The sequence below is a fragment of the Danio rerio genome, chromosome 6 (genome assembly GCF_049306965.1).
Source record: "Danio rerio strain Tuebingen ecotype United States chromosome 6, GRCz12tu, whole genome shotgun sequence".
NCBI classification, from domain to species: Eukaryota; Metazoa; Chordata; class Actinopteri; order Cypriniformes; family Danionidae; genus Danio; species Danio rerio.
In genome coordinates, this window is record NC_133181.1 from 14,442,637 (window position 1) to 14,458,914 (window position 16,278).

General features: G+C 36.1%; 2 protein-coding genes across 2 annotated transcripts in view; one reads left to right on the forward strand and one right to left on the reverse strand.

The window, feature by feature from the left end:
• Positions 1–16,278, forward strand: part of asic4b (acid-sensing (proton-gated) ion channel family member 4b) — a 750,743-nt gene that overhangs the window by 534,195 nt on the left and 200,270 nt on the right. The window lies entirely within an intron of this gene.
• Positions 1–16,278, reverse strand: part of mylkb (myosin light chain kinase b) — a 40,662-nt gene that overhangs the window by 14,383 nt on the left and 10,001 nt on the right. The window contains exons 4-10 of the mRNA XM_009302263.5: positions 13,456–13,497; positions 13,160–13,287; positions 7,876–8,032; positions 6,285–6,590; positions 3,444–3,488; positions 3,245–3,335; positions 2,961–3,164 (exon numbers count right to left, since the gene is read on the reverse strand). Coding sequence (XP_009300538.1) covers positions 2,961–3,164; positions 3,245–3,335; positions 3,444–3,488; positions 6,285–6,590; positions 7,876–8,032; positions 13,160–13,287; positions 13,456–13,497 — 973 coding nt within the window. The remainder of the gene's footprint in view (positions 1–2,960; positions 3,165–3,244; positions 3,336–3,443; positions 3,489–6,284; positions 6,591–7,875; positions 8,033–13,159; positions 13,288–13,455; positions 13,498–16,278) is intronic.

Sequence of the window (16,278 nt, forward strand, 5' to 3'; positions counted from 1 at the left end):
ATTGATTTTTTTAAAGTATTGTTTTGGTTCCAAACAACAGATCGCTCATCAGTTCCTCAGAGTGCCCACTGTTTAGTTCAGTTTCCAGGTGCCAAACAGCAAAATGAATGGACGTGTTTCTGTTTTTTCCATGGATTTAGTATTTTTAGTTTTGTTTCCAAAGCACCAACACATTAACCAGCAGAAACAACATATGTATTTATTTGTCATCAATGTAAAGCACAGGTTCCAAAGAAAGGGGGAATCAGTTGATTTCTTTACACGTACATCGGCGGACTTGAGATGCAGAGAGGAGTTGACTGTGACAACAGGGTTTGAGTCCAAGTAAAGAATGCAGATAAGGCAAAAACAAAAGTAAAAAAATTAAATAATCAAGTAAATAACAGGGTGAGAATGTGGTAGAATCTGAAAACATGGTAAAAGTCAGGCAAGGGCTTTTCTTTTTCTGGATTGCTTTTTAAAATACTGAGGTTGGGTTTAGGGAAGGGGGTGGGCAGGTCAATCGTTGCTCTTTAAAATGCTATTTTAAATAATAGTGAATTTGTACGAGTTTCCGAATAGTCGTAGGAAATTGGAAAATTGAAAAAAAAAAAAAAGGCGTGGCACCTAACCCCACCCCAACCCCAACTTTCATTGGGGGATGAGCATATCGAACTAAATTGAATGAATTAGATCATACGAATTCATACAAATTAGCCACTAAATCAAAAAGGTATGAATTGGCGTGAGATTGTGTTGATATATCGGTACGATCAGAATGAGCCTGTGTCAGTCCATATGGCGGCATCATACCGCCCCGTAGCATTTGTTTTAAAGAGGAAATGCAGCCGTACGTATTTCTGGCTGCATAATTCATGATCTCCAGAAATGTATAAGGCTACGCTTTCAGAATAAGCCTATGTTGCAACAGGCCGCACCTTGAAGAACGAAATTGTCCTTATGGTAATTTGTCTTGTAACATTACTGTTTGATTTTGCTAGAAATCTTTAATTTTGTCAACTTCTGATTGGTTCAAATCAGAAGCAATTATATATCGTTTACTACAGGCATGAATCTGATTAAAAAAAACAGCCCAGCAGGCACAGGACATCAACATGATGTCAGATTGACATTGTACCCCAACTTTGTTTAACGTTGCATTTTGTTAAAAATTGGATTGACATCAGAATCCAACATCAGGCTGACGTCAATGTTCAATGTCGGACAGATGTTGCATTTTGGTTACTTTCCAACGCAGCCTAAAAAAAACTAAATATCAACATATAATGATTTTATAGCTTGACTATGTGTGGCCGTTACCAGTGTGAACAGTGAGTGAACAGTGTGAACAGTGTGTGAACAGTGTTGCATTTTGGTTGCCAGAGTTGATGAATAAATGTCAGTATTTGAAGTCAATAGGATGTTGGTTTAAAATGTTGGATCGACATGATTTTGGTCACTTTCCACCACAACCTAAAAGCAACGAAATATCAATGTCATTTCACGTCGTTATTGGATGTCAAAATAACATGTCCTCAGATGTTGGCGACCTAAATCTAACCTAATATTAACATCTTATAATGTTGTGTGTCTGCAGGGAGTGTTCACATTGTCCCAACAAATGGATCTCTTAGAAACCCTTAAAGCGGATTTTAGGTGGCTAAACACTAGAACTTGTTTCCTTTAAAAGCAAAACTACTTTTTCAAAATCCAAAGTTGAAAAATAAGACAAGAAATCATCTTCTGCATAATATGCACAATCAAACATTCACTCTCAGAAATAAAGGTATAAGAGCTGTCCCTGAGGCAGTATTTATTCAAAAGATTTTGTAAAGGGACTACACTGGTCGGGGGCGGACTGGGACAAAAATTCAGCCCAGGCAATGTAGCCACACCAGCCCACTACCACACCGACACAGCCCCACCCATGGACCTGCACATTCACTACTTATATGGTGTGCAGATGGTGAAATAAGATAAGCAGTACCATACGTAATAGATATTTAACATTAAATGTATGTGACTGAAACAAAAACAACCCATAACATCTGTGAATCTGTGAATCTAGTAGAGTCCATGTGCTGTCTGTTTAAACCGTTTGTCTGCAATTACTTATGATAAGAGTAACCTGTGAATGTGAACACCCCTTTACACACAAATGGACATGCAGCACAAGCAACACTTTAGCATAATTTTATTCACAAATAACTATATATGTCATTTATGCAGTGGTGTTCTTTATTGCCACTGTCTATATGTTGGCTTCTCCTTGTTTCTAAGTTGACATTGTACACATTGTCTATCTGATTCTATATCTTCTCATCCTTCACTGCTTATACTAGGCTTTGCCTCATTCTTGTTTTGAATAAACATGTGCTTATTAAACAATTATAGGTGACCTAATGAATAAATATTAATAGTTACGACCTAATGTACAGTCTCTGGCTGCCCGAAACCAAGCAGCCATAGGTGATTGGGCCAAATGCTTAACATTTATTATTATTGTTATTATTGTTATTTCTATAATCATCATCATCATAATATCACATCTAGCAAGAGATAAAAGCTCACTGCATGTAAAAACAATACATATTTAAAAAAATAAACTAAAATAAAAAACTAATCGGCCCACATTAAAAAATGGTCCAGCCCTTCTAGCATTTGCCAGAATTACCAGATGGCCAGTCCGCCCCTGACACTGGTACCTAAACAGTGCAATAACATAACTTTTGAATATTCTGTTACTAATGTGTACCTTTAAGTTCCCACTGTGAAGTCTTTGGATATAAAATTGTACTGAAAAGGTACCACCCTAGTGGCAAAAAGTTGGTTCAAACAATATATTTTTGTCAGTATTACGAATCTCTTGCGGAAACAAAGTGTATTGTGAAAAGTTCTATGCTAATAAACTGAGCTGAACTGAATTCCTTCAATCTGCTTCACATTAGCCTTTCGGATTTTTGATTAGGTTAGAGACTCACATCTCCATGACCATGACCATGTCCGATTTTCCCTCGAAGGCGTCCATACACTGCACCAGTTTGGGGTGGTGGAGGCTGTTCATGATGCCGATCTCCTGCCTCACGTTCTCCTTTTCCTTTTGTGAGAATGCCTTGATGAACTTCCCTGCCCATACCTTTTTACTGGACTTCTCCACTAGTTTGAAGACTTGACCAAATTTACCCCTAAAGAGAGAGAAATTGGTTATAAGAGTACTATTTTATACCATTCAGCCAGACTATTGATGGAAATAGCAGACTCTTACGTTCCTAAGCGGTCCTCTATATCATAGAAGTCCTTGACGCTGCAGTCTTTCTTAATGACCACATCTCTATATTCTGGCTCTTTCTCTTCATCTGTGAAGTTAACAGGATATGTATCAGACAGAGCATGTGGGAGTCGTGTTAGTAAACTCTGGATTTGTGAGGAATGGATCAGCGGGCTAAATGCTTTGAACTTCGTACCATCATCAGACACAGCGGCTCCAACCTCCTCCTCTTCCTTTTTCTCTGGAGAAGAACATAAATGTTTTAAAAGCTTAGTTTTAAGTAGTGCATCAGCTCATCGCACTCATACTTCAGGGTTCATTAGTCCACAACACGCTGACTGAATATGATTTTTTTTTAAATAAGACCAGACATTTAGGCTTTTGAAACAGGGCCATCAAAGAAAAATATGTTACATTTGTTTCTTCTTTTTTCTTCTTCTAGATTTTGGTATTGTTCTGTATAATATGTAAGTATTCTATAGTGCTTCATAGTATTGATAGATTTGGTACAGCTGATGTAAAATTGATATTATTCATTTGGTATTAGTTAATCATTATATTTGAGAATAATCTTAATGATAGTGAATGATGTCAATATTACCTTAAATGTGTGGTGTGAAATATTATAAGTCAAAAACGAGATGGTCCATTTTGGTGTTCATATCAAATTAAATTTACAAGAGGAATTTAATATCGAGTACCTATTAAATGCAAGCAAAATGTCTACGTCAATCTTTTAAATTGGAAATAAAATGTCAAAACATTGAAATGTTCCATTGTCTATTGTAAACTGCTTAACTTGTCAGTTGGCATGATAAAGTCATGATTTAAATATATTATAATCCTTTTTTTTGCACAGAAAAAAACCCCCCAACATTTTATAAAACAAGTCAAGGTGAATGGAAACATTTTGATGCAACGCCAGAAAAAATAGCAATAACAATAAAAATGTAAAGCTGCTTCCCACTTTTATTCTTTGATGCTTGCAAATACCATTTTGTCTTCTTTGTCTTTGATCTATACATTATTTAAATAATAATATATCATTAAATAATTTTTGGTTTTTTTTGAAGCGGACAAGACACTTTTCTAGCACATTCTTACAGCATACTATACAATGTAAGCTGAGAACTGCCATCACTTAAGCAAAATAAATTCAGAAATTCCCATGAAAATTTCTCAACTTTTCATAAAATTGCATGTTATGATGCTCATATACAGTTAAAGGAAAAATGATAAGCTCTCTTGTGAAATGTATTTATTTTTCAAAAATTTTCCCAAGGGTGATGCAGTGGCGCAGTAGGTAGTGCTGTCACCTCATAGCAAGAAGGTTGCTGGTTTGACCCTCGGCTGGGTCAGTTGGGTTTCTGTGTGGAGTTTTCATGTTCTCCCTGCATTCGCATGAGTTTCCTCCAGGTGCTCCAGTTTCCCCCACAGTCCAAAGACATGCGGTTCAGTTGAATTGGGTAGGCTAAATTTTCTGTAATGTATGAGTGTGAATGAGTGTGTATGGATGTTTTCCAGAGATGGGTTGCAGTTGGAAGGGCATCCACTCTATAAAAACGGGCTTGATAAGTTGGCGGTTCATTCCGCTGTGGCAACCCCGGATTAATAAAGGGACTAAGCCGAAAAGTAAATTATTGAATGATGAATTTTTCGCAAGTGTTGTAAAAAGCTGTTCAACACATTTTTAAACAATAGTTTCAATATTATAAATATGCTATAACTATATAATATAAATATAAATTATAATGTAGGTGATAAAATATACATTTCTCATTAGTAGTCATTAGCAGAAGTATCCACTGGACTCACTAGAGGTGACACCAGCTATATGAACAGCTCATTGGCCATTCATCTGGACTACACCATCATGTTTTGAAACTCTTAACTGAAACCGGTGTGTGACTGCAGGCCATGATGTAGTTCAGGCGAATGACAAGGAGTGTTCTCCAGTGATCTGCAAGGGCAACACTGCTGGTGATCATGGCAATAACTCATTTCTTTTATCTTTTCCATGATGGCACTGCATGAATAGGTTCATTAGGTTAACAAGGCAAATTAAGTTTAATAGGCAGGTTACTGGACAACACAGATTTCCAAAGCTATCTCACCCCAATTTGTAACTTTTTGATGCATAGTTTGATATAATTCAAAATACTCCAATTTTCAAATTTTAGGACAATTTGTGATTGACGAAATAGTCCCAGAGTTCAACCATGGTCACAAAGAATATTGCTTCACCATGCCAAATCTAGGGATTACAAAGAGGAATCTGAATACAACTGAGGAAAATCCTGACGTCAATGAAGCTAGCACCAAGTTAACAGGTGAAGCTGCAATGAACAATGAAGAGAATGAGATGATGAAGGCTCTCACAGATTTGAAACACTTTTTCACATATTAATTCGAAGGCATCTTGAATGCTATTCGAAGGATTAAAAATGCAATTTCTGAATTTAGAGGCTGGTTCGAGCCTCAACTGGGTTAGTTGGCGTTTCTCTGTGGAGTTTGCACGTGTGGGCTTCCTCAGTGTGCACCGGTTTCCCCCACAGTCCAAAAACATGCGGTACAAGTGAATTGGGTAGGCTAAATTGTCCGTCGTCTATGAGTGTGTGTGTGAATGAGTGTGTGTGTGGATGTTTCCCAGAGATGGGTTGTGGCTGGAAGGGCATCCGCTGCGTAAAAATGTTCTGGATAAGTTGGCGGTTCATTCCGTTGTGGCGACCACGGATTAATAAAGGGACTAAGCCGACAAGAAAATGAATGAATGAATGAATGAATGAATGAAAGAATTTGGAGGCAGATTATCAAAGGCTGAGCATTGAGTTCGCGAATTGTGGAAAAGCTACAGAAAACAAGTCCCTTTTCTGTTAAATGGGAAAAGCATGAAAAGTAATGAACGATTCTGCTGAGACAATAATTTTGCCTACAATTTTAATTTTCCTTGAAGGTGTTTCCATGACATTTTGACCAGACTGATTCTTTCTCGATCAATAATGACAAAAAGTATTCATAAGCAGATGTTCGTTCTCACCTGTAACCTCCTCCGCTCCCACTTCAATGGGTCCAGATTCTGCACTGGGCTCTCCAACCCCATACACATTCACAGCTCGAACCCGGAATTTGTACTGACGGTCACTGAGGAGGTTCTGGACATGGAAAGATGTGCTGTTACAGGATGTGAGGTCATTCCATGTGTTGTCCACCGAGTTCCAGATCTCCAGGTTGTACGACTGGACGATGCTGCCACCATCATAAGTGGGCCCATACCAAGAAAGAGTAAGCGAGGACCGGCGGATATCAGAGGCAGCGGGGATACCAGCTGGAGGGTCCGGCTTATCTGACAAAAAATAAATAAAAATAAATAAATGGTATAGAAAGAAATAAGGGATCAAACCCAAAATTAAATAGAATAATCTAATTTAATAATAAAGTTGTTAACACTCTAGTTTAAGTAACAATTCAGATCATTTATACTGTCTTATTAGGTGCTTGTTATTAAGACTTTAACTGGGTTTTTTCCCCAGAATGTATGATCTTATTTTATATCTCTAAAGTTACCCAATACTTAAACCTAACTACTACCTTACTAACAATTAGTTTATTTAACTAAAAGTATTAGTTAATGGTTTGGTAAATAGTGTGAATACATTATAATAAAGTGTGGCCCAACATATCATGGTACTATAGTGTTTTTTAATACTACTAAAGTCAGGTACTCAAATGAGTCTGTTGTAATTCTAAAGTTACTGTGGTAATGCAACAATTACAGTAATATAACCAAATTACCCAATACTGTACTAAGTTTTCTACAACAATGCAGTGTAACAAATATTTGTAAATGATCAGTTTTCCATATTTTGCGTTTTTTTTTTTTTTTGTGTGTGTTTTTATTTTTCCCCATTTATTTATGCTTCTGAATTGCATTATGGGACCTTCATATTTGTTTCCAACTACTTTTAACCTTAAAAAGTTAGAAAAAGTGACTTTTATTAATATTTTTAATAGTTAAAAGTGATATATTGCCTTGCTCGGTGTCCTTGTAAAAACTGTCAGTACATTTTCTGTTATTTTAAAGACTTATTTCTCAATATATTATTTCTTATTATTTCAAACCACTAAAATGTCAATGAAAGTCACTTTGTTAAACTGTAGATTTGAGTTTTAAACATCAGAAGTCACCAGAGCCAAAATCAAGGTCCCATAATTCAATTCACAACCATAAATAAACAAAATAACACTTGCGAGTCGCAAAATACGAAAACTGTTAATTAACAGATATTTCTTACCTTGTAGGGTATTTTACATCACAGTTTCCTGTAGTAAAAACTAAAGTACACTGAAGCATTTATTACAGCTTATCAGTTAGTTGCATTCTTTAGCATTCATTAACAAATGTTTATAAATTCATTTAAATACACAGTATAATACACTTTACTATAGTATGGCCCAAAAACACTTTTAATAACTATACTATATATAGTACTCTGTTTGCCATTAATAAACAATGTTAAAAGAATAAAATGCAAATATAGACACTGATTTAAAACTGTTTCTTCCATTCCTATCTACCTCATTGCCTCTTCTTATTGTATGTAACTTTTTATCTAGGTTAAATCCCATACCTACGATTGTGAGGTTCAGCGAGGCCTGCTTGAGGCCAAATTTATTCTGCAGTTCAAGAGTATAGCAGCCACAGTGATCCTGGTCACTCGCTGCGATGGTCAGCTGACTGCTGTTCTCTGTGGTCTCTATGGAAATGCCTCCATTTCCTGGCTGGATCTAAAAAGGAGAAGAGTTCATAATGAATTCAAATGGTATATAACACTTATTCTTATTCCTTTTTTTAAGTTATTTATGTTTTTTTTATTTTATATAATTAAGCTTTTTTTTTCTTTTGCCTTGTAAAAACTAAAACTAAAGAATTTTGCATACTGGCTTTTTGAGGTAAATGTGGTGTGTTGTGTTACAGTTTTACAAGCTGATTTATTGTAACTAAATTACAGGCGTGTTTTTTTATTTTTATAAGTCAGGAAAAAAAATAGAATTGAAATAGAAGAAAAAGGTCAGACTACAATCAAATAGTTTTTAGGCCCAAACCTCTATTTGCTTTACTTAAACACTTCTGAATAATTATTCATTAACATCACACATTTAAGCTAAGCTTTTAATAACATGTATGCTCATGGTATTCAAAACATTAATGTGTTAAAGGATCATAAAAGAAAAACACTTTCTTGTCTGCAATCTTGGCCTTTGGTTTGTAACGACGAAACTTGCGACCTTAGTTGCCTAACGATGGCTTTCAGAAATGCACTCCAGTACATTTTATTGGTCTCCTGTGTTTTTTGGGGATATGTCCAGTAGAGACCTGCAGGGACTATTGTATTATTGAGTAAAACCAAAATAACTCCCATCATAACCTTTAAAATTCTCTGAGGGATTCTCTTGTTCATTTAAGAAGGCTTGTAGTGCAAAATGTATCAACATATGTTTACCACGAACCCTACTGCACTCATAAAATGCAAACCACCATCAGAATTATCAGATATTGAAGTTTCCAAGTCAGAAATTTGGCTCTCAAACTTATAACATAACAGAGGGAAAGCACAACTGATGCTGCGACTGCTACTCTCAGTTAGTTTTCTCCACAACAGTGAAATCACCTTGTCTTATTGTTAATGCATATTTATGTTTACAAACAAACATTTTCACAATTTATGTAAAAAAACCGGTAAAATTTGATTGACTGTGTTAAAAAATTGCATGTGATTGACAAACATTTTGACTATCTAGTGTATTGAATGTTATTTGGATGCTAACCAAAAGAGTTAGCCAGTTAACCAAAGAGATGCTATTTTATTTTAAGAACAAATCACTTCAATGCAATAAGTTTGTAATCCCAACCTTATAGTAGTGACATAATGCATAAATACAAGGTGTCCAGCTTATTTTGCAAAGTTTAGAGCAAATCACACTAATCCAACCAGCTAATCTAATGGAAGGTGTGTTGGAGCTGATTAAAAAGGCAAAAATGACTGAGCACCCCTGACATAAACCTCTCACATGCTGATGACGGAAGTGGAATCTGCTCACAATATAAGAGGTGAATAGGATAAGCTCATGTAAACACAGCCGCGCCTCAGGATCCATCAGAAGCGACTTACATTTAACAGGTGGGGTATAATGCGAATGTCTAGTCTTGACGACTTTTGACCAACCTGCATTAACAGTAGCAGCTGTTCAATTCGCTCATGCTTCTCTGCTCTTCTCTTGCATGAGAGCTTTTTCCGTTTATTAAAGCTTCAATGACTGTTGCTACTACTAGAAAGACAAAATGTAAGGACCTTAAAATAATGTCTCCAGTTTCATTTTTTGGAAATCTGCATTCTTTAAAATAAGCATCAAATTACACCAATTGCAACTACAATTGAAGCCTATAACCCTGTGTATGTCCCTAATTTAAACAACCCAGGCTCATTAGATACATTCTACATTTTTGGGAACCGCAAAATATGTGCCTGGGGCTATGTCTGCTTGTAGTTTTTGTTTTTACAAATTCACTAGTGGGACATTTGTGACACTCAAATACTGTCACATTTTGTAATTCTTTCCATTTTCACATCTTATTCATAAATCTACCAGAGGTTGCAGTGTATGTTTCTGTGAATCTCAACATTCTTCTTGCGCGTGTCTGTGAGAAGCTGGCTATCAACTGACCCACCCATCTGATATCTAACTGATAGTGTTTTCAATGATTTCACACTGCTTTTTTTTCCTAGTCTGTCCATCTAATTCTGACTCTGTACAAGGCGAGCTACCAAGCAAACTGACCATGCCTGAAATGAATAGAAGTTGTCAATAGCGTAATCTGCCTTATGACGTTCGTTTTACACAAAAAAGCAAATGTAGCCCCACACATATTTGAATGTAGCCCTTGGCACATATCTCCTAATATTAAATCACAAAATTTATCAGCAGATCAAGTAGACAAAAAAATTGTGATTGGTTTGAGCTGGTTAAATCCTTATTGGGTTACGTTTTAGTTTATGGGGTCCTTGATACAGTGCAACTACACATAATACTAATCAACTACATGCACCTCCTATGTTTACGGTCAGGATTACTGTACATTCACACTGAAAGCGGCGAGAGTGTCAAAGTAGCCGGAAGTCATTCATTTTCAATGGGAGCTGGCGACAATAAGCGGCAAGGAGCAGCGCGGTGTGTCTTTACCGGTGTGGGCGTCGAGGAGAGTTGAAATCAAGTAACCTTTATGCTAATGAGCTATGACCCGGTTCTGTGGCAACTAATTATAAAGTAGAAGTCCACTGCTTGAGAGTTATATATGTTTTTGTTTTAAAAAGTGGAAATCTCATGCGACATTACAAAACAGTATTCAGAATATTTCTGGCATGGACACATTGGATGATTAAGTGGAGCAATGCCACACCACATGCAACTTGATCTTCCATTGTTAAATGAATTTGATTAAAAAGTGCACAACATTTTCACGCTAGAAAGCATGTTTTATGCTGGAATGTAACTGATATGATATGCTGCAGCGGCCCCTTTAAATACAAAATCAATGTAGCGAATTTTGACACCGGAGCTGAAGGCAGACAGCGTTGTCGCCAGGGCGGCCAGAGCCACCTCTGACACTCTCACCACCTTCGGTGTGAGCACACAATAAGGGTTAGGTTTATGACTTGCATGTAATAAGGAATAAGTTAATGTTATTACTAGCGCTGTCAAAATTAACGCATGTGATTAATTTTAAATAATTAACACGTTAAAAAAAATTTACGCAATTAATGCAGTTGCAGGTTTTTTTACTTCCTGTTGTGGTGGATGTGTGTTTAACATGTAAGAAATGTGGATAAGACCAACCAAGGAAGCAAGTTTCAGTATGAAACAATTAGTCGCATCACCAGGCTCTCCAAAGTTTCATGCAATTTTGGACGTTTAATTTTTAACTTTCGACTTCTGTTGTAAGTTGATACCGCATGGCGAACAGAAAGAAAATCCTCCGCATTTCGTGACTCTGTGTTCCTTTAAGGTAAGGTTCCTTTTAAGGCTACACGGCAGAATTTTAATAAGAGTATAATCTTAATCATATTAAAATCGGAGTATTGGTGTCTTATGTAAATGTACTCAGAAAGTCTCTGGTGAAGTCGCAAACTGTTAAAGACAGGGCATTACTCTGCCTTTCAGCATGAGCCCTCCAAGTTTAGCGTGTTTCCTCATTAAACGCAACGAAAGCGTATGCTTCACGTTGTTGTGTCAGAATTCTTGTGAAATACAGTAATACTTTAGGACGCTTAGTTTAAGCAAATTTGATGAACATGATCTTGCGTGTTGAATCTGAGGGGAGTTGAGGGGTGTCAGGGGTGGAGTGAGCGACGTATCTGAGTAGGAGCAAGAGGGGTGTGCAATGTATTTAACGACCGGTTTGCAAGAAATTATCATTCATTTGCGGGCATTTGGGAGTCTCTGTGCACTTGCGGGATACTCCTTGTCTTAGCAACTGGATGAATGTAAAGGAGGATTAAGCAAAATTGTTTCTACTCTATAATTAATGTTCTCAACTCACAGCAATAAAACTTTACAATGAGTGCAACAGTTTGTATTCTATAGTTTATTATTATAATTTTTCATTTTCCATATCTGCAATTCCTGTATTTGGCATTTTTTTGCAGTCCACTTAGGATCCAACATGGAAATCAATGTTTTCTTTATTGGCATTGATTGTTTTGAAATGTAAATGTCATTAACATGCCTGTGTTTGAATTTCTGTTATAAATATGGCTGTCAAGCCAGGATCTTGATGGTTTATTGTGGGTATGTTGTTTACATGAAGAAATCTGTGTTACAAATCTATTAAACAATTATATTTTGAATTTAAATAGTTTTTGTCTTGCGTTTACATTAATTTTACATTTAAATAGCCAAAATTACAAGTTTCAGTAATCGTGATTAATCGTGATTAATTTTTAAAAAAAAGGTGCGATTAATTAGTTAATTTTTTTTAATCGATTGACAGCACTAGTTATTACTCCAGTATGTAGCCTACACAGACCGAGTGTAGCAAAGACACCATAAAAAAGTTTGTGTTGTGATTCATTTTTTTATTGATTCATTCATTCGTTTTCTTTTCGGCTTAGTCCCCATATTAATCAGGGGTCTCCACAGCGGACCGAACCGCCAACTTATCCAACATATGGTTTGCGCAGTGCACAGCTTCCAGCTGCAACCCATCACTGGGAAACCCATACACTCTCTTTTTTCCAATTAACCTATAGCGCATGTCTTTGGACTGTGGGGGAAACCGGAGCTTCCGGTGGAAACCGACCCAGGAAACTGACCCAGTTGAGGCTCGAACCACTGCCCTTCTTGTTGTGAGGGTACAACACTACCCACTGCACCACCGTCTGTTTCTTTTTTCATATGACTTTGTATTATATATGCTTTGTTTTTAACTTAAAGAGATGCTTTATAGGGCATCAAGGTGGCGCAATGGATAGCACGATCGCCTCTTAGCAAGAAGGTTTCTGGTTTAAGCCCCAGCTGGGTCAGCTGGCATTTCTGTGTGGAGTTTTCATGGTTTTCATGGGGTACAGGTGAATTGAATAAACTAAATTGTCCATAGTGTATGTGTGTGAATGAGAGTGTGTGGATATTTCCCAGTGTTGGGTTGCGGTTGGAAGGGCATCCGCTGCGTAAAACATATGCTGGATAAGTTGGTGGTTCATTCTGCTGTGGTGACTGCTGATTAATAAAAGGACTAAGTCGAAAAGAAAATGAACGAATGAATGAGATGCTTTAATGCTACAAAGTGAGATCTTTGTTTCAAAAGGTTTGGGAACCTGTCATCTTTCAAACTCTCCCTCTTTTTCCAACTCTTCCTACCGGCTTTTTGAATTTAAGCCAAGTGCAGGTTATTGGTGGCGATCCTCCAAAGTTGCCCAACAGCTCCACCTTTTCTCCCGCCCGGATCTTCTGATCTCCAGGGAAATGTAGAAACTGAGGTGGAGAACCTGTATGGCATCATAGATGAACATAGACTCACTTTCATAGAATATTGAATTCTGTGTTGTAAATTTGGAATATTGGAATTTGTCCAGTATGTTTACAATTAGACTTTTGCAAGACAGCTTATAAGAAATGAAAGCCTCTCTCATATAGCTAATGATGTGTCCCCTTACCTTGTTTGGTGGGAGCTGGTTTCTTCTTTATTCTGGCTTCATCTGAAGAAGATATAGAGCATGTATTAATACAAATTAGAAATTGAATACAATAACACTAACATTAAAATAAAAACAAAATATCAAAATAATATTGTTACAAACTTTGCAAAGTATCTTTTAAAAAGCAGCTTTCATACAAGAAATTAAAACTAAGGTAACACTGAATTTGTGGTATTAATGAAGAGGTCTTAGATGTCTTGTTATTTCATGGACCCACAAAGTGTTTTATTAAGTATATAGTTATATGATGTAGGTTGTCATTTAAATATTCTCATGACAATGCAGCGTAATATGCATATTAATCAATAGCTGTTCTGTCTGGGTGCAGTAAAATGACATTTTCTATTGCTTCCATATAGGGGTATTGCACCTAAAAGTGCTATTCTTTAAATTATTCTAGCCAAGATGTCTAGGTGACATTTTTGTTTTTTTAGCAAAACAATAAAGATTATTTAACTAAAACTGTGCTCCTAAAACTATATAAGAATCAGAAAATAATATACAAGCAAAAACAAAACAAAAACAAAATAACAAATAAACCTGTAGCTCTTGACAGTATATCAATGCATTATGAAGAAAAAACGATTAGTCTAAATAAATAAATAGATAGATAGATAGATAGATAGATAGATAGATAGATAGATAGATAGATAGATAGATAGATAGATAGATAGATAGATAGATAGATAGATAGATAGATAGATAGATAGATAGATAGATAGATAGATTGTTTTAGACCTTCCGATTCGGTTGCCTATGGGAAAAATGACTAATAAATGGCAGAAAATGGTCAAACTACTTGCTCTACAATCAAGTGTTTACATGATTACAGACAAAGTAGAATAACACAATAAGAAAATATCAGTTTGCAACTTCAAGCAGCATAAGCAGCTGTTTTTATTGTCTTAAAATGAATAGAAGTGAATGAGACTAAAAGTCTTGAGCCAAAAAGATTCAAATGGCTGCGCCTGCTCGTACACAAAGAATAAGGTGAATAAATAAACATAAAAGTTTCACAACAGCCAAATGACAATGGAAAATGACATATGGAGCCGATTGTTTATAACATATTCTCAGTTGAGAAGATTGACTTTTCACAGATTTGCCCACATTTGATGTTAGGGTTAGGACTCTCAAAAGTGCTGACAGCCATTGACTTGCATTTTAACAACCACCAAAACTATGATTTCAACTAAAAAAGTACTTCTTTCATGTTATAGTGAAGAAAAGCGGTCCCCTAGCAGTACTTAAAATGGATACACTGATGGATATAACGGATAACCCTAACCCTAACCAACTCAGCAGTGTCAAGCAATTCACTAATGAAGCCAATTTTGTTTATAGTGGTAGCCAAAATTATTCGAACACTTGGCCTATTTAAGAGATTTCAGTTGTTTTTGTTAAGTTGGCCTACACTACTCCCCAAAACTGAATAAAACGTTTATAAACAATAGTATGGAGCCATCATAAGGAAATTTACAGTAGGTCATTTTCATTCCAAAAACGGCTATTCGCTTATTTCACCAACAAAGTGACATGATTATGCTCTTTCACAGTATGAAATGAATACTACACATTTTTAAAATATTGTTAAAATATTTATTTTCAAATCTGTCAGGGATTATAATAATTTTGGCCATTTTTTTTTCAAAATATTACCTAATCATGTTTAACAGAGCAAGGAAATTTTCACAATATACCCTATAATATCTTCTGCAGAAAGTCTTATTTGTTTTACTTTGGCTAGAATTAAAGCAAATTTTTAACATTTTAAAAACCATTTTAAAGTCAAAATTATTAACCTTAAATTGTATTAAATTAAGAATTTTCTTAATTTTTTTCTAGATTGTCTACAGAACAAACCATCATTATACAATTACTGCCTAATTACCCTAAGTTGCCTAATTAGCCTAGTTAAGCCTTTAAATTGCTCTTTAAACTGAAAATCTTGAAAAATACTATCATGTTCTGTCATCATGGCAAAGGTAAAATAAATCAGTTATTAGAAATTAGGTATTAAAACTAATATGTTTAGAAATGTGTTGAAAAAAAACTCTCTGTAAACAGAAATTGGGGGAAATACAAAACAGGGGGCTAATAATTCAGGAGGGCTAATAATTCTGACTTGCACTGTATGTCATACACTACGTAAATTGAAGCGACTGGTCAGTATTGATTTGTGTGTGCGTTTGAGAGTTGTCAGGCATTCTAAGGAAACATGCCGCTCCTGATCAGCATCCAGGGAGCGAGTGTCTGTATGGACACTGTGTCTTGCTGGAATTCCCCTTATACGGGCATGCTAAATATAGGCTCTCCAAGATCCAGGAAGCAGTGGCTCTCTCCCTCCACTATTTATTTAAGGTTTGATCACCGTCAAGAAACAATGCAACATGTAAACCCCACTAATACTCCAGCAAAGTCCAAACAGAGCGTTAGAGGGGGAGAAAGAAGACAGAGAGCACATCTTTACATGTTGCAGCTCACATAAGTCTACCATTTTAGGCCTTCTTTTGCTGCTTTCCAATCTTTCATTTTCACACACCTGAGTTTCTGAGGGAATACAATGTACTCTCTGAAGCTTGTTACATACTTTTTTGTGCTGCGAATTGTAAATCACTTTGACATTGTTTGTTACAAGCATAACTGTAATGTAAATACAAGCTACCTAGCTGTCTCAGAGCTTGCTATGCTCATGAAATACTAGAAGAACAAATGTAGTTGCCTGATGTTGCAATAGACTGTCGGCTGAGGTTATTTTCTCTCTGCTATGATCACATGGAT